Source organism: Oncorhynchus mykiss, chromosome 17 (assembly GCF_013265735.2).
Source record: "Oncorhynchus mykiss isolate Arlee chromosome 17, USDA_OmykA_1.1, whole genome shotgun sequence".
NCBI lineage: Eukaryota > Metazoa > Chordata > Actinopteri > Salmoniformes > Salmonidae > Oncorhynchus > Oncorhynchus mykiss.
Genome location: NC_048581.1, coordinates 14,476,725 through 14,504,224, shown reverse-complemented (window position 1 = coordinate 14,504,224; position 27,500 = coordinate 14,476,725). Strand labels below are relative to the sequence as shown.

The 27,500-nt window shown below is 48.7% G+C and overlaps 1 protein-coding gene across 3 annotated transcripts in view; it reads left to right on the top strand.

The window, feature by feature from the left end:
• LOC110485503 (transmembrane channel-like protein 6) overlaps positions 1–27,500 on the top strand; it is a 47,600-nt gene that overhangs the window by 2,713 nt on the left and 17,387 nt on the right. The window contains exons 1-12 of one of the 3 annotated variants that reach the window (XM_036947993.1): positions 1,213–1,430; positions 9,067–9,281; positions 12,766–12,881; positions 14,400–14,558; positions 15,350–15,520; positions 15,656–15,764; positions 21,895–21,976; positions 23,866–23,925; positions 24,004–24,201; positions 24,439–24,665; positions 24,893–25,037; positions 27,313–27,468. In XM_036947993.1, coding sequence (XP_036803888.1) covers positions 9,226–9,281; positions 12,766–12,881; positions 14,400–14,558; positions 15,350–15,520; positions 15,656–15,764; positions 21,895–21,976; positions 23,866–23,925; positions 24,004–24,201; positions 24,439–24,665; positions 24,893–25,037; positions 27,313–27,468 — 1,479 coding nt within the window. In that variant the 5' untranslated portion in view covers positions 1,213–1,430; positions 9,067–9,225. Of the gene's footprint in view, positions 1–1,212; positions 1,431–1,973; positions 2,223–9,066; positions 9,282–12,765; positions 12,882–14,399; positions 14,559–15,349; positions 15,521–15,655; positions 15,765–21,894; positions 21,977–23,865; positions 23,926–24,003; positions 24,202–24,438; positions 24,666–24,892; positions 25,038–27,312; positions 27,469–27,500 lie in introns of those variants that run through there. The other 2 variants (XM_036947994.1, XM_036947995.1) reach the window with 2 other exon arrangements.

The window sequence follows — 27,500 nt, the reverse complement described above, 5'->3', positions numbered from 1 at the left end:
TTGAGGTCAACGACCTTTGACATGTTTGAATTCTTTATGATGTAATATGTGGAATCAAATAAAGTATTTAAAATGTGCAATGAAGACTGATCACAGGCCATAGTCATTCTGAAACTGTTGGTGAGAATCTAGGAGAGGATTCTGCTGAAAAGCTAGTGTGTGTTCACCACCTACTCAAACCACCGATGGCATTATCATGTATAGACTTACTGGGAAAGGAAAGCAGCTACTTTGTCAGTTGCACAACCGATCGCATTCAACCGAAATGAGTCTTCCACATTTACCCCAACACCTCTGAATCAGAGAGGTGCAGGGAGCTGCCTTACTCAATGCCCACAGCGCCCGAGGAGCAGTTGTCGGAGGCTAACTGCCTCGCTCAAGGGCAGAAATACAGATGTTCCCACCTTGTCGGCTCGGGGATTCAAACCAGTGACCTTTCGTTTCCTTGCCCGGCGCTCTTAACCACTAGGCTATCTACCGCCCCTACTGTAGTCTATGGAGACCAAAGCAAACAGTTGGTTCAGCTTGTGGTTGTTTTACCTCTCTTGGTTGAATGCACTGCTGACTGTAAAACATGCTCTGGATAAGAGCGTCTGCAGAAGGACTAAGATGTAAATGTGAGATAACAGTTCTCATGTGATGCCAAATACAGGCTGTGAAATGCTGACTGCATGGCTGCAAATGGTGGTATAGTTGTCCATGCAGTCTGAGTGTAACTAGTGGAGGAGGGAGTGTAACTAGTGGAGGAGGGAGTGTAACTAGTGGGGGAGGGAGTGTAACTAGTGGAGGAGGGAGTGTAACTAGTGGAGGAGGGACATCATCTCTAGCATCTAAAAAGGCAGCCTGGGTACCAGTCTGTTTGAGGAATGGAGAGGTAGAGACAGGGGAATGGAGAGGTAGAGACAGGGGAATGGAGAGGTAGAGACAGGGGAATGGAGAGGTAGAGACAGGGGAATGGAGAGGTAGAGACAGGGGGATGGAGAGGTAGAGACAGGGGAATGGAGAGGAAGAGACAGCGGAATGGAGAGGTAGAGACAGGGGAATGGAGAGGAAGAGACAGTGGAATGGAGAGGTAGAGACAGGGGGATGGAGAGGTAGAGACAGGGGAATGGAGAGGTAGAGACAGGGGAATGGAGAGGTAGAGACAGTGGAATGGAGAGGTAGAGACAGGGGAATGGAGAGGTAGAGAGAGAGGAATGAAAAGGTAGAGACAGGGGAATGGAGAGGTGGAAAGAGAAGTTGTAGTTTTGGAAATATGCTTCTTCTTTCAGTCATTGATCAAAAACTACATTACCCAGAGGTTCTCGAGGCAAGTTAATACGTGCATTAGGTGTGGCCAGGTAGTCAGAGACAGATAGCGAGAGACCCTTATTGTAACTTTCAATCCAAGAAATAGGATACAGGAAAATCACCTGATCAACAGCACACAGGTAATTTCAGGCTCTTAGTTTCCTTCTTTCACCTCTCAGATCACCATTCTTCCGTTTGTATGTTTCATTGATAGACTACCTTTAGGCTAGAACAGACCAGGGAACATGTTGTGCAATAGAAATGGTGAATACAACACACCCAGACAATCTCTCACACCTTGACCAGACTAGGCTCTGTCAATGGAGTAGGCTACTTGACTTGGCAAAATTGATGAATTCACAAATGTTTAGGCCACCTGTATTGGAGACCTTTAGCCTAAAGTAGCATCAGAAGGCTAGCCTACACGTTTGTTGAATTGTTTATGAATGATAAGGTGTAAAAAATAAAAAAACATATCTAGAAAGGACAGTCTTCAAACTTTTCTTACCAAGGAAATGTACTGTACTGACACAGCTGTCTATGGAATTATAGAGCGTGTGAAAACAAACGTTGTGGAAGAAGGATTTCGAGCATTGAATAGGAATGTTCCATTCGGTTGAAAACTTTATTTGGGGGGGAACTTTGCGGTACCAACATAAAATGACAAACACACAGCGTCGGTTTTTCTTGAACTGAAATATAAACCACACGTTGAGACAGCCGGTAAACTGTTTCTCCGTAAAAGTCTACCTATTGTCCGTAACAACGTTTCAATGCGGTAGGATAATGATATCGTCACCCCTAGAGTCGACAATGGTTCGTTGCCGCTGTTCAACATGCTGATGTATTTTGTAACAGTAGAGAGAGAGACGGATCTACTGCGGCGGCACTGCAGGTTTGAGCTTGAACGGGTTTCGCAAGTTACGAAGGGGGTGAGTGAACCGACCGTATGGCTGACTGTAGCTTTTTTCACATGGTCTTGTCGTTTTCCTTTCCATGTATTTGCACAGTTTGTCCGCTGTAGCTTCCAGGATATTTTAACTGTTCAGTCTGACACATTTGAGGGACTGACAGGCTAAGAGTAAACCGACCGAAAAGGAAAGGCAATGCGCCATTAATAACAGAAACAACAATGCAACAAGTGTGGGTTGTTTACGGTGCTTTGAGGTCTAACTCGGTGGGCTAGTTTCGTTGTGAACTAAAACCAGCGGAAAGAGAACCGTGTCGGTCGACGTTATCAGTCAGTGCCTGTCATTCATGTCGACTGCCTTGGGGGTAGGATTTAGCTGCTGGCTGCAAAGTTGCACAATCAGTCGGTGAATTGCAGGGCTTGCAGAAACACGTCGCTGGTATGACCGATGTTTCAAAATGGATCGTTTGTTTTTATAGGTTAACTATAATTGGGCCAAATGTAGCCTACACCAACTTGAACCTTTACCCCATGTATAGCCTAACAGCTGCCTTCAACACAACACAAATATGACGCTTTTGTCCCAAAGCCCTAGTCTCAAGACCCTACCACTCATTGTATATATTTATTCCAATGTGAAAGAGCACATGACACAGAAAGAAGACACACACACACCTTGTTTGGCTGCATAGCTGGGGATAGCTTTGTGTTATAACGTTAGCTTTGTGTTGTTATAACGTTAGCTTTGTGTTGTTATAACGTTAGCTTTGTGTTATAACGTTAGCTTTGTGTTATAACGTTAGCTTTGTGTTATAACGTTAGCTTTGTGTTATAACGTTAGCTTTGTGTTATAACATGCCTTTTAGTCCAGGAGTCAGCTTGATCTGTGTCAGAGAAACCAGTCCATTGTGTCCAGGGCCAACATCAGTTCATCTTACTCCTACTTCCACAGTGAATTCAATGCTCTGGGGTGGGGTTTCCCCTAAGTACAGATCCAGGATCAGCGTTCCCTCCCCCAATCCTAACCTTAACCATTAGTGGGGACAATGCTAACCTGACCCAAGATGGGAAACTTCCACAGAGAGGCGTCAATAGGAACTGTGTCTATGCAGGTCTTTACCTCTTGTAAGACTATACGTTGACTATACGTTGACTATACATTGACTATACGTTGTGTATTGTTTGTGGGCCTTCATCCACCCCGGGACCCCAAGTTTAGTTGTCTTGGCCTAGTGACTGCAGAATACTGGTCTGTTCCGTTGCCGTGACAACACGGGGAGAACTGTAGCACAACAGGGCAGTGTAATTACAGTGCAGTGTGTCAGTCTGTGTAATTACTTCCATGTTTCCACTTTCTCCTCTACCATTTACTCCCCTTCCATCTTCTCACATTAGGCCTATTCTCTCCTCTCTTCTTTGTTCCATTCACACGGTTATCTGGGGTGCCTCTCTGTTGATTTAATTTTCCTGTCCGTTCCCTCAACTGAGTGACAACACAATGCACTGAAGAACTGCTTATAGCACTATCATTCTAGTTATGTGCTTCTGGTACAGCAGTCCTGAACGTGTTTCTGTTCTGTGTGCTGATTCTGTTTCCTCTCCGTGTGTGTCTCTCTCTCTGTGCCTCTTTCTCTATCTCTGTGTGTCTCTCTCTATCTCTCTCTCTCTCTCTCTCTGGTTGTGTGTCTCTCTCTCTCTCTCTCTCGCTCTCTCTCTTTGGTTGTCTCTCTCTCTCTCGCTCTCTCTCTTTGGTTGTGTCTCTCTCTCTTTGGTTCTGTCTCTCTCTCTCTCTCTTTGGTTGTGTGTCTCTCTCTTGGTTGTGTGTCTCGCTCTCTCTTTGGATGTGTGTCTCTCTCTTTGGTTGTGTGTCTCTCTCTCTGTCTGTCTCTCTCTCTATCTCTCTCTCTCTCTGTTTGTGTGTGTCTCTCTCTCTCTCCCTCTCTGTTTGTGTCTCTCTCTGTCTCTCTCTCTCTCTCTCTCTCTCTGTTTGTGTGTGTCTTTCTCTCTCTGTCTCTCTCTGTGTGTGTCTCTCTCTCTCTCTCCTCTGTTAGTTTTACTGTTGTGTGAACTGATTATCAGTCAGCCGTTAACTGCCAGACTGACAAAATTCCCTTCTACCCTGTCAGTCCCACCCCCTCTTTTGACCCCCTTACACCCTCTGCTCCCTTCTCCCCCTGCTCCCCCCTCCTCCTCTCCCCTCCTCCCCCTCCTCCTCTCCCCTCTCCCCCTCCTCCTCCCTCCCCCTGCTCCCTTCTCCCCTCTCCCCCTGGTCCCCCTCCCTCCCCCTGCTCCCCTCTCCTCCTCCTCCCTCCACCTGCTCCCCTCTCCCCCTCCACCTGCTCCCCTCTCCTCCTCCTCCTCCTCCCTCCCCCTGCTCCCCTCTCCTCCTCCCTCCCCCTGCTCCCCTCTCCTCCTCCCTCCACCTGCTCCCCTCTCCTCCTCCTCCTCCCTCCCCCTACTGTTTCTCCTCCACAGCAACTTTAACATTTATAAAATATTGTGTAAGTATATTAGTGTTGTGTAAGTATGCTGTATTGTCATGTTAATCTGCCGTTGTGTTAGACAGTGCAGTAAATGTGTTTTCACTGACAGGCCAGCTGACTTGCTTTGTTTGGCTGTACTACAGACATACTTTGACCTGGAGACAGACAATGTTCAGGGGTTGTTGACAGTGTCTCACGCACACACACACACACACACACACACACACACACACAGATAGACACTGATCTTCATGCATGCACACACACAAACACACACAGAGAAAAGGGACATGGGTTCTGGTCAAAAGTAGTGCACTATATAGGGAATAGGGCTCTGGTCAAAAGTAGTGCACTATATAGGGAATAGGTCTCTGGTCAAAAGTAGTGCACTATATAGGGAATAGGTCTCTGGTCAAAAGTAGTGCACTATATAGGGAATAGAGCTCTGGTCAAAAGTAGTGCACTATATAGGGAATAGGGCTCTGGTCAAAAGTAGTGCATTATACAGGGAATAGGGCTCTGGTCAAAAGTAGTGCACTATATAGGGAATAGGGCTCTGGTCAAAAGTAGTGCACTATATAGGGAATAGGGCTCTGGTCTAAAGTAGTGCACTATATAGGGAATAGGGCTCTGGTATAAAGTAGTGCACTATATAGGGAATAGGGTGTCATTTGGGACTTGTCTCTGTGAAAAGACCAGCAGTCTGACAATAAGCCCTAGGAGAGTGAGAGAGGGAGGACAGAAGGAGGGAGGACAGAAGGAGGGAGGACAGAAGGAGAGGGAGAGAATGTGGAGAGAAAGTGAGAGAGGGAGAGAAAGTGAGAGAGGGAGAGAATGTGGAGAGAAAGTGAGAGAGGGAGAGAATGTGGAGAGAAAGTGAGAGAGGGAGAGAATGTGAGAGAGGGAGAGAAAGTGGAGAGAATGTGGAGAGAGACACTCGAGGGGGAGGCTGTGAGATAATATGGAAATGCGTAGGTTATGGATTTGAACGGACTCAAAAGCACAGCCAAGACAATAGAGATTTGGAGAGAAAAGCTCAACGAAAGAGAGCAAGTTAGAGAGAGAGAGAGGGACTGAGAGAGAGGGACAGAGAGAGAGAGAGGGACTGAGAGAGAGGGACTGAGAGAGAGAGGGACAGAGAGAGAGAGAGAGGGACTGAGAGAGAGAGGGACTGGGAGAGAGAGGGACTGAGAGAGAGAGAGAGAGAGAGAGAGAGAGAGGGACTGAGAGAGAGAGAGAGAGAGGGACAGAGAGAGAGGGACAGAGAGAGGGACAGAGAGGGACAGAGAGTGAGAGAGAGGGACAGGGAGAGAGAGTGAGAGAGGGACAGAGAGTGAGAGAGGGACAGAGAGTGAGAGAGGGACAGAGAGTGAGAGAGGGACAGAGAGTGAGAGAGGGACAGAGAGTGAGAGAGGGACAGAGAGTGAGAGAGGGACAGAGAGAGAGAGAGGGACAGAGAAAGAGAGAGAGAGAGAGGGACAGAGAAAGAGAGAGAGAGAGAGGGACAGAGAGAGAGGGACAGAGAGAGAGGGACAGGGAGAGAGAGGGACAGAGAGTGAGAGAGGGACAGAGAGTGAGAGAGGGACAGAGAGTGAGAGAGGGACAGAGAGTGAGAGAGGGACTGAGCGAGAGAGAGAGGGACTGAGAGAGAGAGGGTCTGTAGGAGAGAAAGAGAGAACATCTATGATAGAGAGATATGGAGCGAGAGGAGACAGAATAAAGACTAGTGAGAGGCTAGACAGGATGTGTAGAATGAACATGTTGAATCCATTCACTTCCACAGTGCAGTCATATCTGCCCTCAGCTGTCTGCCTCTTGATGAGGTCATCACGGAGGAGTTATCTGTGCCAGGAAAAGAACCATGGAACTGCACCCAGTCTCACACACACACACACACACACATACACTGCCATTCAAAAATTTGGGGTCACTTTTTTGTCCATTAAAATAACATCAAATTTATCAGAAATACAGTGTAGACATTGTTAATGTTGTAAATGACTGTTGTAGCTGGAAACAGCTGATTTTTAATGGAATATCTACAGAGGCGTACAGAGGCCCATTATCAGCAACCATCACTCCTGTGTTCCAATGGCACGTTGTGTTAGCTAATCCAAGTTGATCATTTTAAAAGGCTAATTGATCATTAGAAAACCCTTTTGCAATTATGTTAGCACAGCTGAAAACTGATTAAAGAAGCAATAAAACTGGCCTTCATTAGACTATTTGAGTGTCTGGAGCATCAACATTTGTGGGTTCGATTACAGGCTCAAAATGGCCAGAAACAAATAACTTTCTTCTGAAACTCATCAGTCTATTCTTGCTCTGAGAAATGAAGACTATTCCATGTGAAAAGTTCCCAAGAAACTGAAGTTCTCATACAACACTGTGTACTACTCCCTTCACAAAACAGAGCAAACTGTCTCTAACCAGAATAGAAAGAGGAGTGGGAGGCCCCAGTGCACAACTGAGCAAGAGGGCAAGTACATTAGTGTCTAGTTTGAGAAACAGATGCCTCACAAGTCCTCAACTGGCAGCTTCATTAAATAGTACCCGCAAAACACCAGTCTCAACATCAACAGTGAAGAGGCGCTTAGAGCTCCTCTGCAGCTTCCCCCTCTTTGATCTGCGATAAAAGCCTTTGTCTGGTGTAGCCTACAAACCTTAATGTTGTACACAAAGGACATGGTCGATCTTACTACAATCCCTGTCCCAGTAGACTGTCCCTCTCCCAGTAGACTGTCCCTCTCCCAGCAGCCTGTCCCTGTCCCAGCAGACTGTCCCTGTCTCAGCAGACTGTCCCAGTAGACTGTCCCTGTCCCAGCAGCCTGTCCCTGTCCCAGCAGACTGTCCCTGTCTCAGCAGACTGTCCCAGCAGACTGTCCCTGTCCCAGCAGACTGACCCTGTCCCAGCAGACTGTCCCTGTCCCAGCAGACTGTCCCTGTCCCAGCAGACTGTCCCTGTCCCAGCAGCCTGTCCCTGTCCCAGCAGACTGCCCCTGTCCCAGCAGACTGTCCCTGTCTCAGCAGACTGTCCCAGCAGATTGTCCCTGTCCCAGTAGACTGTCCCTGTCCCAGCAGACTGTCCCTGTCTCAGCAGACTGTCCCAGCAGACTGTCCCTGTCCCAGCAGACTGTCCCTGTCCCAGCAGACTGACCCTGTCCCAGCAGACTGTCCCTGTCTCAGCAGACTGTCCCAGCAGACTGTCCCTGTATCAGTAGACTGTCCATGTCCCAGCAGACTGTCCCTGTCTCAGCAGACTGTCCCAGCAGACTGACCCTGTCCCAGCAGCCTGACCCTGTCCCAGCAGCCTGTCCCTGTCCCAGCAGACTGCCCCTGTCCAAGTAGACTGTCCCAGCAGACTGTCCCTGTCCCAGCAGACTGCCCCTGTCCAAGTAGACTGTCCCAGCAGACTGTCCCTGTCCCAGCAGACTGTCCCAGTAGACTGTCCCTGTCCCAGCAGACTGCCCCTGTCCAAGTAGACTGTCCCAGCAGACTGTCCCTGTCCCAGCAGACTGTCCCTGTCCCAGTAGACTGTCCCAGCAGACTGTCCCTGTCCCAGTCGACTGCCCCTGTCCAAGGAGACTGTCCCAGCAGACTGTCCCTGTCCCAGCAGACTGTCCCTGTCCCAGTAGACTGTCCCAGCAGACTGTCCCTGTCCCAGTCGACTGCCCCTGTCCAAGGAGACTGTCCCAGCAGACTGTCCCTGTCCCAGCAGACTGCCCCTGTCCAAGTAGACTGTCCCAGCAGACTGTCCCTGTCCCAGTCGACTGTCCCTGTCCCAGTCGACTGTCCCTGTCCCAGTCGACTGTCCCTGTCCCAGTAGACTGTCCCTTTCCCAGCAGACTGTCCCTGTCCCAGCAGACTGTCCCTGTCCCAGTAGACTGTCCCTGTCCCAGTAGACTGTCCCTGTCCCAGTAGACTGTCCCTGTCTCAGTAGACTGTCCCAGCAGACTGTCCCTGTCCCAGCAGACTGTCCCAGTAGACTGTCCCTGTCCCAGTAGGGGTATTAGGCTAGATGCAGCTATTTACATGTTGTCACAGGGTCCTGTCACAGGGCGTTAAACTAGACATCGGGCAGATACCGATGTTGGCATGTTTAGCTGATATTGGCCTGGTATGATGTAGTACTGTATTCAAACACTTGACTGGTGAAACACACACACACCAACTGCTGCTATGTTTTGTTGGTATGATAAAGAACTGCTTTAACGAGGTGTGTGTGTGTGTGTGTGTGTGTGTGTGTGTGTGTGTGTGTGTGTGTGTGTGTGTGTGTGTGTGTGTGTGTGCGCGCTACTAGAAGACAAGCTGAAACACGGAAAAGAGAGACCTTCAATCACCACACCTTATGATTCCTAACATTCCTCTCTCTATCTCTCTCAGGTAGTTTTTGCAACACTATGCTAGGAGAGTGGAGAGGCGGGACTAAGAAGACAAGTGTGTGACCCTTCTCTGTGATTGGTGGACAGAGATTGATGGTTGACAGACGGACGGATAAAGAGAACGGGACAGACCGCAGAGAGGAGAGACGGGGAGAGAGAGATGGCTCACAGTGTCAACTTTGACCTGACTGCTGATCACATGGAGGCTGGCCTGGAGTGAGTATCAATACACTATATCAGTGGAGGCTGGCCTGGAGTGAGTATCAATACACTATATCAGGGGAGGCTGGCCTGGAGTGAGTATCAATACACTATATCAGGGGAGGCTGGCCTGGAGTGAGTATTAATACACTATATCAGGGGAGGCTGGCCTGGAGTGAGTATCAATACACTATATCAGTGGAGGCTGGCCTGGAGTGAGTATCAATACACTATATCAGGGGAGGCTGGCCTGGAGTGAGTATCAATACACTATATCAGGGGAGGCTGGCCTGGAGTGAGTATCAATACACTATATCAGGGGAGGCTGGCCTGGAGTGAGTATTAATACACTATATCAGGGGAGGCTGGCCTGGAGTGAGTATCAATACACTATATCAGTGGAGGCTGGCCTGGAGTGAGTATTAATACACTATATCAGGGGAGGCTGGCCTGGAGTGAGTATCAATACACTATATCAGTGGAGGCTGGCCTGGAGTGAGTATCAATACACTATATCAGGGGAGGCTGGCCTGGAGTGAGTATTAATACACTATATCAGGGGAGGCTGGCCTGGAGTGAGTATTAATACACTATATCAGGGGAGGCTGGCCTGGAGTGAGTATTAATACACTATATCAGTGGAGGCTGGCCTGGAGTGAGTATCAATACACTATATCAGGGGAGGCTGGCCTGGAGTGAGTATCAATACACTATATCAGTGGAGGCTTCTGAGGGAGGACGGCTCATAATAATGTCTGGAATGGAATGATTGAATGGAATGAATGGGATTGAATGGGATTGAATGGAATGAATGGGATTGAATGGAATGAATGGGATTGAATGGGATTGAATGGAATGAATGGGATTGAATGGAATGAATGGGATTGAATGGGATTGAATGGAATGAATGGGATTGAATGGGATTGAATGGGAATGAATGGGATTGAATGGGAATGAATGGGATTGAATGGGATGAATGGGATTGAATGGAATGAATGGAATGAATGGGATTGAATGGGATTGAATGGAATGAATGGGATTGAATGGGATTGAATGGAATGAATGGGATTGAATGGAATGAATGGGATTGAATGGGATTGAATGGAATGAATGGGATTGAATGGGAATGAATGGGATTGAATGGAATGAATGGGATTGAATGGGAATGAATGGGATTGAATGGGATTGAATGGGATTGAATGGAATGAATGGGATTGAATGGGATTGAATAGATTGAATAGATTGAATGGAATAAATGGATTGGTATCAGACGCGTTGTATTTCCCATGTGTCTGATGCCGTTCCATTCACTCCATTTCATCCATTATTATGAGCCGTCCTCCCCCCAGCAGCCTCCACTGGACTACAGCAACAACGTTCTGCCTCCTCCACCTCCTTCCACATTTCCTCTCTGTCCTCTGCCTTTCTTCATCCTCCTCTTCGAGAACAAACTCGTATGGATCTACTTCTCTCTCCTATGGAGATGTCCTGAGGTAAAAAACGACCGTTTGTGTTCCAGTCTGTTTGATGTGTTGAGCGTGGAGAGAGAGGAGGGGCTTCACTCTCTGTTATCTGTGTTGAGAGAGAGGAGGGGCTTCACTCTCTGTTATCTGTGTTGAGCCTGGAGAGAGAGGAGGGGCTTCACTCTCTGTTATCTGTGTTGAGCGTGGAGAGAGAGGAGGGGTATCACTCTCTGTTATCTGTGTTGAGAGAGAGGAGGGGCTTCACTCTGTTTGATGTGTTGAGCGTGGAGAGAGAGGAGGGGCTTCACTCTCTGTGTGATGTGTTGAGTGTGGAGAGAGAGGAGGGGCTTCACTCTCTGTTTGATGTGTTGAGTGTGGAGAGAGAGGAGGGGTATCACTCTCTGTTTGATTTGTTGAGTGTGGAGAGAGAGGAGGGGCTTCACTCTCTGTTTGATGTGTTGAGCGTGGAGAGAGAGGAGGGGTATCACTCTCTGTTTGATGTGCTACTGGCTTCCCAATGTGTCTGTCTCTCTCTGTCTCTCTCTGTCTTGGTGTTGATGTTCTGGTAAACAGAAGAGGATTAAAATAAGACAATGACCGGGTTAACTGTCTGTTTGATGTTCTGGTAAACAGAAGAGGATTAAAATAAGACAATGACAGGGTTAACTGTCTGTTTGATGTTCTGGTAAACAGTAGAGGGTTAAAATAAGACAATGACAGGATTAACTGTCTGTTTGATGTTCTGGTAAACAGAAGAGGATTAAAATAAGACAATGACAGGGTTAACTGTCTGTTTGATGTTCTGGTAAACAGAAGAGGATTAAAATAAGACAATGACAGGGTTAACTGTCTGTTTGATGTTCTGGTAAACAGAAGAGGATTAAAATAAGACAATGACAGGGTTAACTGTCTGTTTGATGTTCTGGTAAACAGAAGAGGATTAAAATAAGACAATGACAGGGTTAACTGTCTGTTTGATGTTCTGGTAAACAGAAGAGGATTAAAATAAGACAATGACAGGGTTAACTGTCTGTTTGATGTTCTTTGAGGCAACTCTTTGAGGCCCAATTCTACACAGTACCAGTATCCAGCCAGACCTATTGTTCCCACAGAACAGACTGGCTGTGTTTGTTGGACTGTTTGACTAGTCTTTGTTCCTGTGTGTGTGTGTGTGTGTGTGTGTGTGTTGTATTTACTGAGGAGAATTTTATGAGTGACTCACTTCCTGTGGTGTTCAGCTGCAGGGTCCCTGGGGAACAAAAGGCTTGTGATTGTGGTTCCTTTCAAATGTGGTGTTAAAAGGCCATGAATTATGAGACATGAAGAGTTGTCAGGGCTGAAGCCCAGTGGTGAGGAGTGTTTACACTGTGGCGGTGTGTCTGAACACTGGTTACTGGTTAGGGGTGTGTTTGTCTGAACACTGGTTACTGGTTAGGGGTGTGTGTGTCTGAACACTGGTTACTGGTTAGGGGTGTGTTTGTCTGAACACTGGTTACTGGTTAGGGGTGTGTGTGTCTGAACACTGGTTACTGGTTAGGGGTGTGTGTGTCTGAACACTGGTTACTGGTTAGGGGTGTGTTTGTCTGAACACTGGTTACTGGTTAGGGGTGTGTTTGTCTGAACACTGGTTACTGGTTAGGGGTGTGTTTGTCTTTAGTGTGTTTGTGTGTGTCTGAACACTGGTTACTGGTTAGGGGGTGTGTTTGTCTGAACACTGGTTACTGGTTAGGGGTGTGTTTGTCTTTAGTGTGTTTGTGTGTGTCCGACCCACTGAAGTACCCCCCCCCCCCCCTCTTTAAATGCCATATTATGTCTATATACAGTGTTGTAACAATGTACAAATAGTTAAAGTACAAAAAGCATAAATATGGGTTTTATTTACAATGGTGTTTGTTCTTCACTGGTTGACCTTTGCTTGTGGCAACAGGTCACAAATCTTGCTGCTGTGATGGCACACTGTGGAATTTCACCCAGTAGATATGGGAGTTTATTGGGTTTGTTTTCTAATTCTCTGTCTGTCTGTCTGTCGGTAACAGGAGCCCAGCGGATGAAGAGGGGGTCCATGACTCCTTTAACCAGCTGATAGAGGATCAGAGACAGGAAGCCTTGGAGCTGCAGGAACTACAGAGAGACCTGGACGAGGAGGAACGAGGTAGTGTGTGACTGGGGATAAGAGAGAGAGACCTGGACGAGGAGGAACGAGGTAGTGTGTGACTGGGGATAAGAGAGAGAGACCTGGACGAGGAGGAACGAGGTAGTGTGTTACTGGGGATAAGAGAGAGAGACCTGGACGAGGAGGAACGAGGTAGTGTGTGACTGGGGTTAAGAGAGAGAGAGAGACCTGGACGAGGAGGAACGAGGTAGTGTGTGACTGGGGATAAGAGAGAGAGAGAGACCTGGACGAGGAGGAACAAGGTAGTGTGTGACTGGGGATAAGAGAGAGACCTGGACGAGGAGGAACGAGGTAGTGTGTGACTGGGGATAAGAGAGAGAGAGACCTGGACGAGGAGGAACGAGGTAGTGTGTGACTGGGGATAAGAGAGAGAGACCTGGACGAGGAGGAACGAGGTAGTGTGTGACTGGGGATAAGAGAGAGAGAGACCTGGACGAGGAGGAACGAGGTAGTGTGTGACTGTGTATAAGAGAGAGAGACCTGGACGAGGAGGAACGAGGTAGTGTGTGACTGGGGATAAGAGAGAGAGAGAGAGACCTGGACGAGGAGGAACGAGGTAGTGTGTGACTGGGGATAAGAGAGAGAGACCTGGACGAGGAGGAACGAGGTAGTGTGTGACTGGGGATAAGAGAGAGAGAGAGAGACCTGGACGAGGAGGAACGAGGTAGTGTGTGACTGGGTATAAGAGAGAGAGACCTGGACGAGGAGGAACGAGGTAGTGTGTGACTGGGGATAAGAGAGAGAGAGAGAGAGACCTGGACGAGGAGGAACGAGGTAGTGTGTGACTGGGGATAAGAGAGAGAGAGAGACCTGGACGAGGAGGAACGAGGTAGTGTGTGACTGGGGATAAGAGAGAGAGAGAGACCTGGACGAGGAGGAACGAGGTAGTGTGTGACTGGGGATAAGAGAGAGAGACCTGGACGAGGAGGAACGAGGTAGTGTGTGACTGGGTATAAGAGAGAGAGACCTGGACGAGGAGGAACGAGGTAGTGTGTGACTGGGGATAAGAGAGAGAGAGAGACCTGGACGAGGAGGAACGAGGTAGTGTGTGACTGGGGATAAGAGAGAGAGACCTGGACGAGGAGGAACGAGGTAGTGTGTGACTGGGGATAAGAGAGAGAGAGAGAGACCTGGACGAGGAGGAATGAGGTAGTGTGTGACTGGGGATAAGAGAGAGAGACCTGGACGAGGAGGAACGAGGTAGTGTGTGACTGGGGATAAGAGAGAGAGAGAGAGACCTGGACGAGGAGGAACGAGGTAGTGTGTGACTGGGGATAAGAGAGAGAGACCTGGACGAGGAGGAACGAGGTAGTGTGTGACTGGGTATAAGAGAGAGAGAGACCTGGATGAGGAGGAACGAGGTAGTGTGTGACTGGGGATAAGAGAGAGAGACTTAGTGTTGTGTGTGTGTGTGTGTGTGTATACGAGAGAAAGACCTAGTGTTAGAGTGTGGTGTGTGTGAAAACAGACGTAAACGTCATACTCTCCTTCCTCCAGACAGTGTAGCGTACCTGTCCAGCCCTGGTCAGGAGATATGGCGTGGGAGCCCGGGGAGGGGTGAGGAGGAAGGGGGGGGACAGTTAGACCCCCTTCTAGAGGAACGCTGGTCCTCCGCCACCCTCAAAGTCCTCTCCTCCATGCCCAGCCGCACCATCGGTAAGTCACCCCTACAACACCCTTATGACATACTTATGGCACCTCTACGACACTCTTATGACAGTCTTAAGATGGCTGTATGGACACCTACCTAGCATTTCTTCTGTTCACGCTTCAGGAGAGAGAGAGAGAGAGGTAGTTTCAGAAGTCTAAACTATTTCTGCCGTTGTCATGTGACTGTTAGTTCCTCTAGCTAGCAGGTGCGCCAGCCAGCCAGCCAGCCAGCCAGCCAGCCAGCCAGCCAGCCACTATCAACACATCAACAGATACTGTATCTAACACAGTGGCTCTAAAAACACCATGACACAAACAAGACTTCTGTCCCTCTACAATACATAGTTTAGGAATCACACCTTCCCTCACCCCCCTCTTAACGGAGGTGCTGTCATCTCTCAGTACTATAACAGGACCCTGTTAACTTCCTGTCCTCTCTCTAGGTCGTAGTGGAGGTGCTGTCATCTCTTAGTGGAGGTGCTGTCATCTCTCAGTACTAGACCCTGTTAACTTCCTCTCCTCTCTTTGGGTCGTAGTGGAGGTGCTGTCATCTCTCAGTACTAGACCCTGTTAACTTCCTGTCCTCTCTCTAGGTCGTAGTCGAGGTGCTGTCATCTCTCAGTACTATAACAGGACCCTGTTAACTTCCTGTCCTCTCTCTAGGTCGTAGTCGAGGTGCTATCATCTCTCAGTACTATAACAGGACCCTGTTAACTTCCTCTCCTCTCTTTGGGTCGTAGTGGAGGTGCTATCATCTCTCAGTACTAGACCCTGTTAACTTCCTCTCCTCTCTCTAGGTCGTAGTCGAGGTGCTATCATCTCTCAGTACTATAACAGGACCATGAAGTTGAGAAGACGCAGACAGAGCAGGCCTTCCATAAAGGACTTTTCCCGCTCCGCACGGCCCAGTATCCGTGGTTACGGCATGGAGACAGACTGCATGGAGACCGAGGGCGTGGATGAGGAGGGTGAGGTCACTAATTTAAACGTTACACACGCACTGAAATACCGACATTTTTGTTGTTGTAATGATGCCATAACCCACGCATAACTAATGTGTGTGTCTGTCTGTCTCTGTGTGTGTGCGCGTCTTTGCGCTGCAGGGCGTAAGCGTGACCAACTGGTCAACAACCTTCAGAACCTCTCTCTGAGTGACCGGGTCAGGATGCTGCGAGCCATGCCTCTCTCTGTGGCAGAGAAGAGTGAACTAAGGTATCTATACTCCTCTACCATCCTGCTGTCCATCTCTCTATCCTGCTGTCCATCTCTATCTCTCTCTCTCCATCCCTCTATCCTGCTGTCCATCTATCTCTCTCTCCATCCCTCTATCCTGCTGTCCATCTCTATCTCTCTCTCTCCATCCCTCTATCCTGCTGTCCATCTCTATCTCTCTCTCTCCATCCCTCTATCCTGCTGTCCATCTCTATCTCTCTCCATCCCTCTATCCTGCTGTCCATCTCTCTCTCCCTCTCTCCATCCCTCTATCCTGCTGTCCATCTCTCTCTCTCTCTCTCCATCCCTCTCCTGCTGTCCATCTCTATCTCTATCTCTCTCTCCATCCCTCTATCCTGCTGTCCATCTCTATCTCTCTCTCTCCATCCCTCTATCCTGCTGTCCATCTCTCTCTCTCTCTCTCCATCCCTCTATCCTGCTGTCCATCTCTATCTCTCTCTCTCCATCCCTCTATCCTGCTGTCCATCTCTCTCTCTCTCCATCCCTCTATCCTGCTGTCCATCTCTCTCTCTCTCTCCATCCCTCTATCCTGCTGTCCATCTCTCTCTCTCTCTCCATCCCTCTATCCTGCTGTCCATCTCTATCTCTCTCTCTCTCTCCATCCCTCTATCCTGCTGTCCATCTCTCTCTCTCCATCCCTCTATTCTGCTGTCCATCTCTCTCTCTCTCTCCATCCCTCTATCCTGCTGTCCATCTCTATCTCTCTCCATCCCTCTATTCTGCTGTCCATCTCTATCTCTCTCTCCATCCCTCTATCCTGCTGTCCATCTCTCTCTCTCTCCATCCCTCTATCCTGCTGTCCATCTCTCTCTTTCTCCATCCCTCTATCCTGCTGTCCATCTCTATCTCTCTATCTCTCTCCATCCCTCTATCCTGCTGTCCATCTCTCTCTCTCTTTCTCCATCACTCTATCCTGCTGTCCATCTCTCTCTCTCTTTCTCCATCCCTCTATCCTGCTGTCAATCTCTATCTCTCTATCTCTCTCCATCCCTCTATCCTGCTGTCCACATCTCTCTATCGCTCTTTCTCCATCCCTCTATCCTGCTGTCCATCTCTATCTCTCTCTTTCTCCATCCCACTATCCTGCTGTCCATCTCTCTCTCTCTCTCTCTCTCCATCCCTCTATCCTGCTGTCCATCTCTATCTCTCTCTTTCTCCATCCCTCTATCCTGCTGTCCATCTCTTTCTCCATCCCTCTATCCTGCTGTCCATCTCTATCTCTCTCTTTCTCCATCCCTCTATCCTGCTGTCCATCTCTATCTCTCTATCTCTCTCCATCCCTCTATCCTGCTGTCCACATCTCTCTTTCTCCATCCCTCTATCCTGCTGTCCATCTCTATCTCTCTATCTCTCTCCATCCCTCTATCCTGCTGTCCATCTCTCTCTCTTTCTCCATCCCTCTATCCTGCTGTCCATCTCTCTCTCTTTCTCCATCCCTCTATCCTGCTGTCCATCTCTCTCTCTTTCTCATCCCTCTATCCTGCTGTCCACATCTCTCTCTTTCTCCATCCCTCTATCCTGCTGTCCATCTCTATCTCTCTATCTCTCTCCATCCCTCTATCCTGCTGTCCATCTCTCTCTCTTTCTCCATCCCTCTATCCTGCTGTCCATCTCTCTCTCTTTCTCCATCCCTCTATCCTGCTGTCCATCTCTCTCTTTCTCCATCCCTCTATCATGCTGTCCATCTCTCTCTCTTTCTCCATCCCTCTATCCTGCTGTCCAGCTCTCTCTCTTTCTCCATCCCTCTATCCTGCTGTCCATCTCTCTCTTTCTCCATCCCTCTATCCTGCTGTCCACATCTCTCTCTCTCTCCATCCCTCTATCCTGCTGTCCATCTCTCTCTCTTTCTCCATCCCTCTATCATGCTGTCCATCTCTCTCTTTCTCCATCCCTCTATCCTGATGTCCATCTCTCTCTCTTTCTCCATCCCTCTATCCTGCTGTCCATCTCTCTCTCTTTCTCCATCCCTCTATCCTGCTGTCCATCTCTCTCTCTTTCTCCATCCCTCTATCCTGCTGTCCATCTCTCTCTCTTTCTCCATCCCTCTATCCTGCTGTCCATCTCTCTCTCTTTCTCCATCCCTCTATCCTGCTGTCCATCTCTCTCTCTTTCTCCATCCCTCTATCCTGCTGTCCAGCTCTCTCTTTCTCCATCCCTCTATCCTGCTGTCCATCTCTCTCTCTTTCTCCATCCCTCTATCCTGCTGTCCATCTCTCTCTCTTTCTCCATCCCTCTATCCTGCTGTCCATCTCTCTCTCTTTCTCCATCCCTCTATCCTGCTGTCCATCTCTCTCTCTTTCTCCATCCCTCTATCCTGCTGTCCATCTCTCTCTCTTTCTCCATCCCTCTATCCTGCTGTCCATCTCTCTCTCTTACTCCATCCTGCTGTCCATCTCTCTCTCTTACTCCATCCTGCTGTCCATCTCTCTCTCTTTCTCCATCCCTCTATCCTGCTGTCCATCTCTATCTCTCTCTTTCTCCATCCCTCTATCCTGCTGTCCATCTCTATCTCTCTCTCTCCATCCCTCTATCCTGCTGTCCATCTCTCTCTCTTTCTCCATCCCTCTATCCTGCTGTCATCTCTATCTCTCTCTCCATCCCTCTATCCTGCTGTCCATCTCTCTCTCTTTCTCCATCCCTCTATCCTGCTGTCCATCTCTCTCTCTTTCTCCATCCCTCTATCCTGCTGTCCATCTCTATCTCTCTCTCTCCATCCCTCTATCCTGCTGTCCATCTCTATCTCTCTCTCTCCATCCCTCTATCCTACTGTCCATCTCTCTCTCTCTCTCCATCCCTCTATCCTGCTGTCCATCTCTATCTCTTTCTCCATCCCTCTATCCTGCTGTCCATCTCTATCTCTCTCTCTCCATCCCTCTATCCTGCTGTCCATCTCTCTCTCTTTCTCCATCCCTCTATCCTGCTGTCCATCTCTCTCTCTTTCTCCATCCCTCTATCCTGCTGTCCATCTCTCTCTCTTTCTCCATCCCTCTATCCTGCTGTCCATCTCTCTCTCTTTCCCCATCCCTCTATCCTGCTGTCCATCTCTCTCTTTCTACATCCCTCTATCCTGCTGTCCATCTCTCTCTCTTACTCCATCCTGCTGTCCATCTCTCTCTCTCTTTCTCCATCCCTCTATCCTGCTGTCCATCTCTCTCTCTTTCTCCATCCCTCTATCCTGCTGTCCATCTCTCTCTCTTTCTCCATCCCTCTATCCTGCTGTCCATCTCTCTCTCTTTCTCCATCCCTCTATCCTGCTGTCCATCTCTCTCTCTTTCTCCATCCCTCTATCCTGCTGTCCATCTCTATCTCTCTCTCTCCATCCCTCTATCCTGCTGTCCATCTCTATATCTCTCTCTCATCCCTCTATCCTGCTGTCCATCTCTCTCTCTTTCTCCATCCCTCTATCCTGCTGTCCATCTCTATCTCTCTCTCCATCCCTCTATCCTGCTGTCCATCTCTCTCTCTTTCTCCATCCCTCTATCCTGCTGTCCATCTCTATCTCTCTCTCGCCATCCCTCTATCCTGCTGTCCATCTCTATCTCTCTCTTTCCATCCCTCTATCCTGCTGTCCATCTCTCTCTCTCTCTCCATCCCTCTATCCTGCTGTCCATCTCTATCTCTCTCTCTCCATCCCTCTATCCTGCTGTCCACATCTCTCTCTCTCCATCCCTCTATCCTGCTGTCCATCTCTCTCTCTTTCTCCATCCCTCTATCCTGCTGTCCATCTCTCTCTTTCTCCATCCCTCTATCCTGCTGTCCATCTCTCTCTCTTTCTCCATCCCTCTATCCTGCTGTCCATCTCTCTCTCTTTCTCCATCCCTCTATCCTGCTGTCCATCTCTCTCTCTTTCCCCATCCCTCTATCCTGCTGTCCATCTCTCTCTTTCTACATCCCTCTATCCTGATGTCCATATCTCTCTCTCTTTCTACATCCCTCTATCCTGCTGTCCATCTCTCTCTCTTTCTCCATCCCTATATTCTGCTGTCCATCTCTCTCTCTTTCTACATCCCTCTATCCTGCTGTCCATCTCTCTCTCTTTCTCCATCCCTCTATCCTGCTGTCCATCTCTCTCTCTTACTCCATCCTGCTGTCCATCTCTCTCTCTCTTTCTCCATCCCTCTATCCTGCTGTCCATCTCGCTCTCTTTCTCCATCCCTCTATCCTGCTGTCCATCTCTCTCTCTTTCTCCATCCCTCTATCCTGCTCTCTATCTCTCTCTCTTTCTCCATCCCTCTATCCTGCTGTCCATCTCTATCTCTCTCTCTCCATCCCTCTATCCTGCTGTCCATCTCTCTCTCTTTTTCTCCATCCCTCTATCCTGCTGTCCATCTCTATCTCTCTCTCCATCCCTCTATCCTGCTGTCCATCTCTCTCTCTTTCTCCATCCCTCTATCCTGCTGTCCATCTCTCTCTCTTTCTCCATCCCTCTATCCTGCTGTCCATCTCTATCTCTCTCTCTCCATCCCTCTATCCTGCTGTCCATCTCTCTCTCTCTCTCCATCCCTCTATCCTGCTGTCCATCTCTATCTCTCTCTCCATCCCTCTATCCTGCTGTCCACATCTCTCTCTCTCTCCATCCCTCTATCCTGCTGTCCATCTCTCTCTCTCTCTCCATCCCTCTATCCTGCTGTCCATCTCTCTCTCTTTCTCCATCCCTCTATCCTGCTGTCCATCTCTCTCTCTTTCTCCATCCCTCTATCCTGCTGTCCATCTCTCTCTCTTTCTCCATCCCTCTATCCTGCTGTCCATCTCTCTCTCTTTCCCCATCCCTCTATCCTGCTGTCCATCTCTCTCTTTCTACATCCCTCTATCCTGATGTCCATATCTCTCTCTCTTTCTACATCCCTCTATCCTGCTGTCCATCTCTCTCTCTCTTTCTCCATCCCTATATTCTGCTGTCCATCTCTCTCTCTTTCTACATCCCTCTATCCTGCTGTCCATCTCTCTCTCTTTCTCCATCCCTCTATCCTGCTGTCCATCTCTCTCTCTTACTCTATCCTGCTGTCCATCTCTCTCTCTCTTTCTCCATCCCTATATTCTGCTGTCCATCTCTCTCTCTTTCTCCATCCCTCTATCCTGCTGTCCATCTCTCTCTCTTACTCCATCCTGCTGTCCATCTCTCTCTCTCTTTCTCCATCCCTCTATCCTGCTGTCCATCTCTCTCTCTTTCTCCATCCCTATATTCTGCTGTCCATCTCTCTCTCTTTCTCCATCCCTCTATCCTGCTGTCCATCTCTCTCTCTTACTCCATCCTGCTGTCCATCTCTCTCTCTCTTTCTCCATCCCTATATTCTGCTGTCCATCTCTCTCTCTTTCTCCATCCCTCTATCCTGCTGTCCATCTCTCTCTCTTACTCCATCCTGCTGTCCATCTCTCTCTCTCTTTCTCCATCCCTCTATCCTGCTGTCCATCTCTCTCTCTTTCTACATCCCTCTATCCTGCTGTCCATCTCTCTCTCTTTCTCCATCCCTCTATTCTGCTGTCCATCTCTCTCTCTTTCTACATCCCTCTATCCTGCTGTCCATCTCTCTGTCTATTTCTCCTCTCTCTCTCCTATCAATTCAATTCAAGGGCTTTATTGGCATGGGAAACACATGTTAGCATTGTAAAAGCAAGTGAAGTAGATAATAATATACAAAAGTTAAATCAACAAAAATGAACAGTAAACATTACACTCACAGAAGTGTCTCTCTCTCTGTCCTCCCTGCAGTTCTATCAATAGGTCTCTTCCATAAGTGAGTGACAGAGGAATAGAGTATCATCTTGTAACCACCTCCCCCCTCTCCCCCATCCCTCTCTCTCCTCCCCCTCTCTCCCCATCCCTCTCTCCTCCCCCCTCTCTCCCCCATCCCTCTCTCTCCTCCCCCTCTCTCCCCCATCCCCCCTCTCTCCCCCATCCCTCTCTCCCCTCCTCCCTCTCAACCCCATCCTTCTCTCTCCCCTCTCCCTCTCTCCCCATCCCTCTCTCTCCCCCATCCCTCTCTCTCCTCTCCCCCTCCCTCTCTCCCCATCCCTCTCTCTCCTCCCCCATCCCTCTCTCCCCCATCCCTCTCTCCCCCATCCCTCTCTCCCCTCCTCCCTCTCTCCCCCCATCCCTCTCTCTCTCCAGGAGGTTGGCTGACAGGAAGGGTCGACGCTCCAATCACAGTCAGATCCCCTGTTGCAGCCAGCTCAAGTATCACATCATCATCGTAAGTCACACAGTCAGATCTCCTGCTCCAATATTACATTGGTCCAGTTTCTGATACATTTCAGGCGTCCACCACGTCATGCACTCTGCAGCTGGCCATCAGACTGCTGGATCATGTGATGTGGTTGTTATCTGACATGTCGAACACCTATCCAGGCCTCAGCTGATCTGTCTAGACAGCAATCATGGTGTTTGTCTTAGTTTCTGTGGGTGTCAGGGGTTTACAGCTGTGGTCTCCCAGCGGTCGTGACAGACACAGGCAGACAGACAGACAGACAGGCAGACAGACAGACAGACGTATGTCATGTTGGTGGGTGTTTCCTGTAGCTGTGTATCACAATCTACTGATGGTGTTCTAGTCCTCTTGTCCAGGACTTAATGTCCCTGTGAGGGTGAATCATACGGCCCATTCTCTTAGACTAGGCCCTGCTCATTATGGGTGATTCATACGGTCCATTCTCTTAGACTAGGCCCTGCTCATTATGGGTGATTCATACGGTCCATTCTCTTAGACTAGGCCCTGCTCATTATGGGTGATTCATACGGTCCATTCTCTTAGACTAGGCCCTGCTCATTATGGGTGATTCATACGGTCCATTCTCTTAGACTAGGCCCTACTCATTATGGGTGACTTGTACGGTCCATTCTCTTAGACTAGGCCCTGCTCATTATGGGTGATTCATACGGTCCATTCTCTTAGACTAGGTTCTGCTCATTATGGGTGAATCACACGGTCCATTCTCTTAGACTAGGCTCTGCTCATTATGGGTGAATCACACGGTCCATTCTCTTAGACTAGGCCCTGCTCATTATGGGTGAATCGTACGGCCCATTCTCTTAGACTAGGCCCTGCTCATTATGGGTGAATCATACGGTCCATTCTCTTAGACTAGGCCCTACTCATTATGGGTGAATCACACGGTCCATTCTCTTAGACTGGGCCCTGCTCATTATGGGTGATTCATACGGTCCATTCTCTTAGACTAGGCTCTGCTCATTATGGGTGAATCATACGGTCCATTCTCTTAGACTAGGCCCTGATCATTATGGGTGAATCGTACGGCCCATTCTCTTAGACTAGGCCCTACTCATTATGGGTGAATCGTACGGTCCATTCTCTTAGACTAGGCTCTGCTCATTATGGGTGAATCATACGGTCCATTCTCTTAGACTAGGCCCTGCTCATTATGGGTGAATCACACGGTCCATTCTCTTAGACTAGGCCCTGCTCATTATGGGTGAATCATACGGTCCATTCTCTTAGACTAGGCCCTGCTCATTATGGGTGAATCACACGGTCCATTCTCTTAGACTAGGCCCTGCTCATTATGGGTGAATCATACGGTCCATTCTCTTAGACTAGGCCCTGCTCATTATGGGTGAATCGTACGGTCCATTCTCTTAGACTAGGCTCTGCTCATTATGGGTGAATCACACGGTCCATTCTCTTAGACTAGGCCCTGCTCATTATGGGTGATTCATACGGTCCATTCTCTTAGACTAGGCCCTGCTCATTATGGGTGATTCATACGGTCCATTCTCTTAGACTAGGCCCTGCTCATTATGGGTGAATCATACGGTCCATTCTCTTAGACTAGGCCCTGCTCATTATGGGTGAATCACACGGTCCATTCTCTTAGACTAGGCCCTGATCATTATGGGTGAATCGTACGGCCCATTCTCTTAGACTAGGCTCTGCTCATTATGGGGGGACGTCAAAGCAGAGTATCTCAGATGGCTCAGTTGTGGAGGTAACTAAGTTATTATGAGACGTTTTTAGTTAATGAGGAAACAGAATGTGTGTCCTATAATTCTAATTCTCTTTTCAATGGGTTAGTATGTGGACACAAACACCACTGTAGTTGACACTGACCCTCTCTTCCCCTCCAGGCTCTGAGACATAGCTGGTACAGTTGTCTCTCCTTCCTCCACTCCCTACAGCTGTGGCAGGTAAGGCTGTCTCTGTCTCGCTCTCTTTCACATTGTATCTCTCTGTTCTTTCTCACCATCTCTGTTCCTCTTCCTCAGGTGGCGCTGAAGAGGGTGAGCGGTCGTTTCGGCACCGGCGTCCTCTCTTACTTCCTGTTCGTCAAGACCCTCCTCTTCTTCAACATCTTCCTGTTCCTGGTCACGGGTTTGTTGCTGGCCGTGCCCCAGGCAGTACACCCCCCCACATTAACCCAGGGACACGAAGCCTTCTCTGGGCTGGAGCTGCTCACTGGAGGGGTAAGAACCAGACACCCCGAACCAAACACACTGTCCCATACCTCCAAACGGCACCAGGCAGTACACCTTTCCAGGCTGCTCACTGGAGAGGGATCCCCATACCAAACATACCACCCCCTCTAACACCCCCCCCCCCCCCCCCCCCCCCCCCCTCTCTCTCTCTCTCCCTCCCTCCCCCCTCTCTCTCTCTCCCTCCCTCCATCTCTCTCTCCCCCCTCTCCCCCTCTCTCTCCTCAGGGTTATTTCTCAGACTCAGTGATGTACTATGGTTACTATAGTAACTCTACCCTGTCTAAGGACTGTAGAGTCACTAGTAGCAGTATGGAGCAGCAGCCCAGTCCCTCTGTATCTAGAAGGACAATGGAAACAGACTGTGGAGTGAAGCCGTCCTACAACATGCCCCTGGCTTACTTCTTCACCATAGGACTGGCTTTCTTCATCACCTGCATCATCCTCGTCTACAGGTGTGTGTCCTTGTCTCTCGTCAATTTCTCTCTCATCTCAGCTTTCACTTTTTGATCAGGTGTGTGTGTGTGGGGGGGGGGGGGGGGGGGGCAGATGTTTTGAACACTCAGTGTATTTAGGATATGTTAAACTACAGCACTTACACCTTACTTTGTGAACTGTTACTAGTGTATGTATGTGTGTGTGTGTGTGTGTGTGTGTGTGTGTGTGTGTGTCGTCCCCCCAGCATGTCCAAGTCGTTTGGTCAGAGTTTCCGTATCGACAAGTCACATGGTATCCTGGCGATGAAGGTGTTCTGTTCCTGGGACTTTAAAGTCATCAAGAAAACCTCCGTCAAACTCCGGTCTGAAAACATCTGCATTCAACTCAGGGTAGGGACACGTACACACACAGGGTAGGGACACGTACACACACAGGGTAGGAACACGTACACACACAGGGTAGGAACACGTACACACACAGGGTAGGGACACGTACACACACAGGGTAGGAACACGTACACACACAGGGTAGGAACACGTACACACACAGGGTAGGGACACGTACACACAAAGGGTAGGGACACGTACACACACAGGGTAGGGACACGTACACACAAAGGGTAGGGACACGTACACACACAGGGTAGGGACACGTACACACACAGGGTAGGGACACGTACACACACAGGGTAGGGACACGTACACACACAGGGTAGGAACACGTACACACACAGGGTAGGGACACACACACACACAGGGTAGGAACACGTACACACACAGGGTAGGAACACGTACACACACAGGGTAGGGACACGTACACACACAGGGTAGGGACACGTACACACACAGGGTAGGGACACGTACACACACAGGGTAGGGACACGTACACACACAGGGTAGGGACACGTACACAGGGTAGGGACACGAACACACACAGGGTAGGGACACGAACACACACAGGGTAGGGACACACACAGGGTACCTACTGTTACCTTCTGTTTGTCCGGCAGCCTTTTCAACTTCCACATCAACATTGAGCTGCTCCTGTTTTTCTTACCATTATTCAAATGACATTCTCCTTACAGAGTCCTATATATATATATATATATATACATACACACACACACACACACACACACACACACACACACACACACACACTTAAGGAAAACGCTAATTCTCACAATCACCTCTCCCCCTCCCTCCTTATGTTGTTAGAGGAGACTCATCATAACCATGTCTCTCTCTCTGTGTAGGAGTTGGTAGACTAATCGTAACCATGTCTCTCTCTCTGTGTAGGAGTTATTAGACTCATCATAACCATGTCTCTCTCTCTCTCTGTGTAGGAGTTATTAGACTAATCATAACCATGTCTCTCTCTCTCTCTGTGTAGGAGTTATTAGACTCATCATAACCATCTCTCTCTCTCTCTGTGTAGGAGTTGTTAGACTAGTCATAACCATGTCTCTCTCTCTGTGTAGGAGTTGTTAGACTAATCATAACCATCTCTCTCTCTCTCTCTGTGTAGGAGTTGTTAGACTAATCATAACCATGTCTCTCTCTCTCTCTGTGTAGGAGTTGTTAGACTAATCATAACCATGTCTCTCTCTCTCTCTGTGTAGGAGTTGTTAGACTAATCATAACCATCTCTCTCTCTCTCTCTGTGTAGGAGTTGTTAGACTAATCGTAACCATGTCTCTCGCTCTCTCTCTCTGTGTAGGAGTTGTTAGACTAGTCATAACCATCTCTCTCTCTCTCTGTGTAGGAGGAGTTAGACTAATCATAACCATGTCTCTCTCTCTGTGTGGGAGTTGTTAGACTAATCATAACCATGTCTCTCTCTCTGTGTAGGAGTTGTTAGACTAATCATAACCATCTCTCTCTCTGTGTGGGAGTTGTTAGACTAATCATAACCATGTCTCTCTCTCTGTGTAGGAGTTGTTAGACTAATCATAACCATGTCTCTCGCTCTGTGTAGGAGTTGTTAGACTAATCATAACCATGTCTCTCTCTCTGTGTAGGAGTTGTTAGACTAATCATAACCATCTCTCTCTCTCTCTCTCTGTGTAGGAGTTGTTAGACTAATCATAACCATGTCTCTCTCTCTCTCTCTCTCTCTCTCTCTCTGTGTAGGAGTTGTTAGAGGAGACTAGTCGTAACCATGTCTCTCTCTCTCTGTGTAGGAGTTGTTAGAGGAGACTAGTCGTAACCATGTCTCTCTCTCTCTGTGTAGGAGTTGTTAGAGGAGACTAGTCGTAACCATGTCTCTCTCTCTCTGTGTAGGAGTTGTTAGAGGAGACTAGTCGTAACCCTATCTCTCTCTCTGTGTAGGAGTTGTTAGAGGAGACGAGTCGTAACCATGTCTCTCTCTGTGTAGGAGTTGTTAGAGGAGACGAGTCGTAAGCATGTCTCTCTCTCTGTGTAGGAGTTGTTAGAGGAGACTAGTCGTAACCATGTCTCTCTCTGTGTAGGAGTTGTTAGAGGAGACGAGTCGTAAGCATGTCTCTCTCTCTGTGTGTAGGAGTTGTTAGAGGAGACTAGTCGTAACCATGTCTCTCTCTCTCTCTGTAGGAGTTGTTAGAGGAGACGAGTCGTAAGCATGTCTCTCTCTCTGTGTAGGAGTTGTTAGAGGAGACTAGTCGTAACCATGTCTCTCTCTGTGTAGGAGTTGTTAGAGGAGACGAGTCGTAAGCATGTCCAGAAGACTGCGTGTCAGAGAATAGGACGTGTGCTGGTACATGTTCTGGCCTGGTTCATCTGTATCGGCAGTACAGTGGCCTGTGTTCTAGCTCTCTACTACTTCTCTGAGTACATGCACAAGGTGAGAGACACACGTTTTCAGCTGCTCTACAT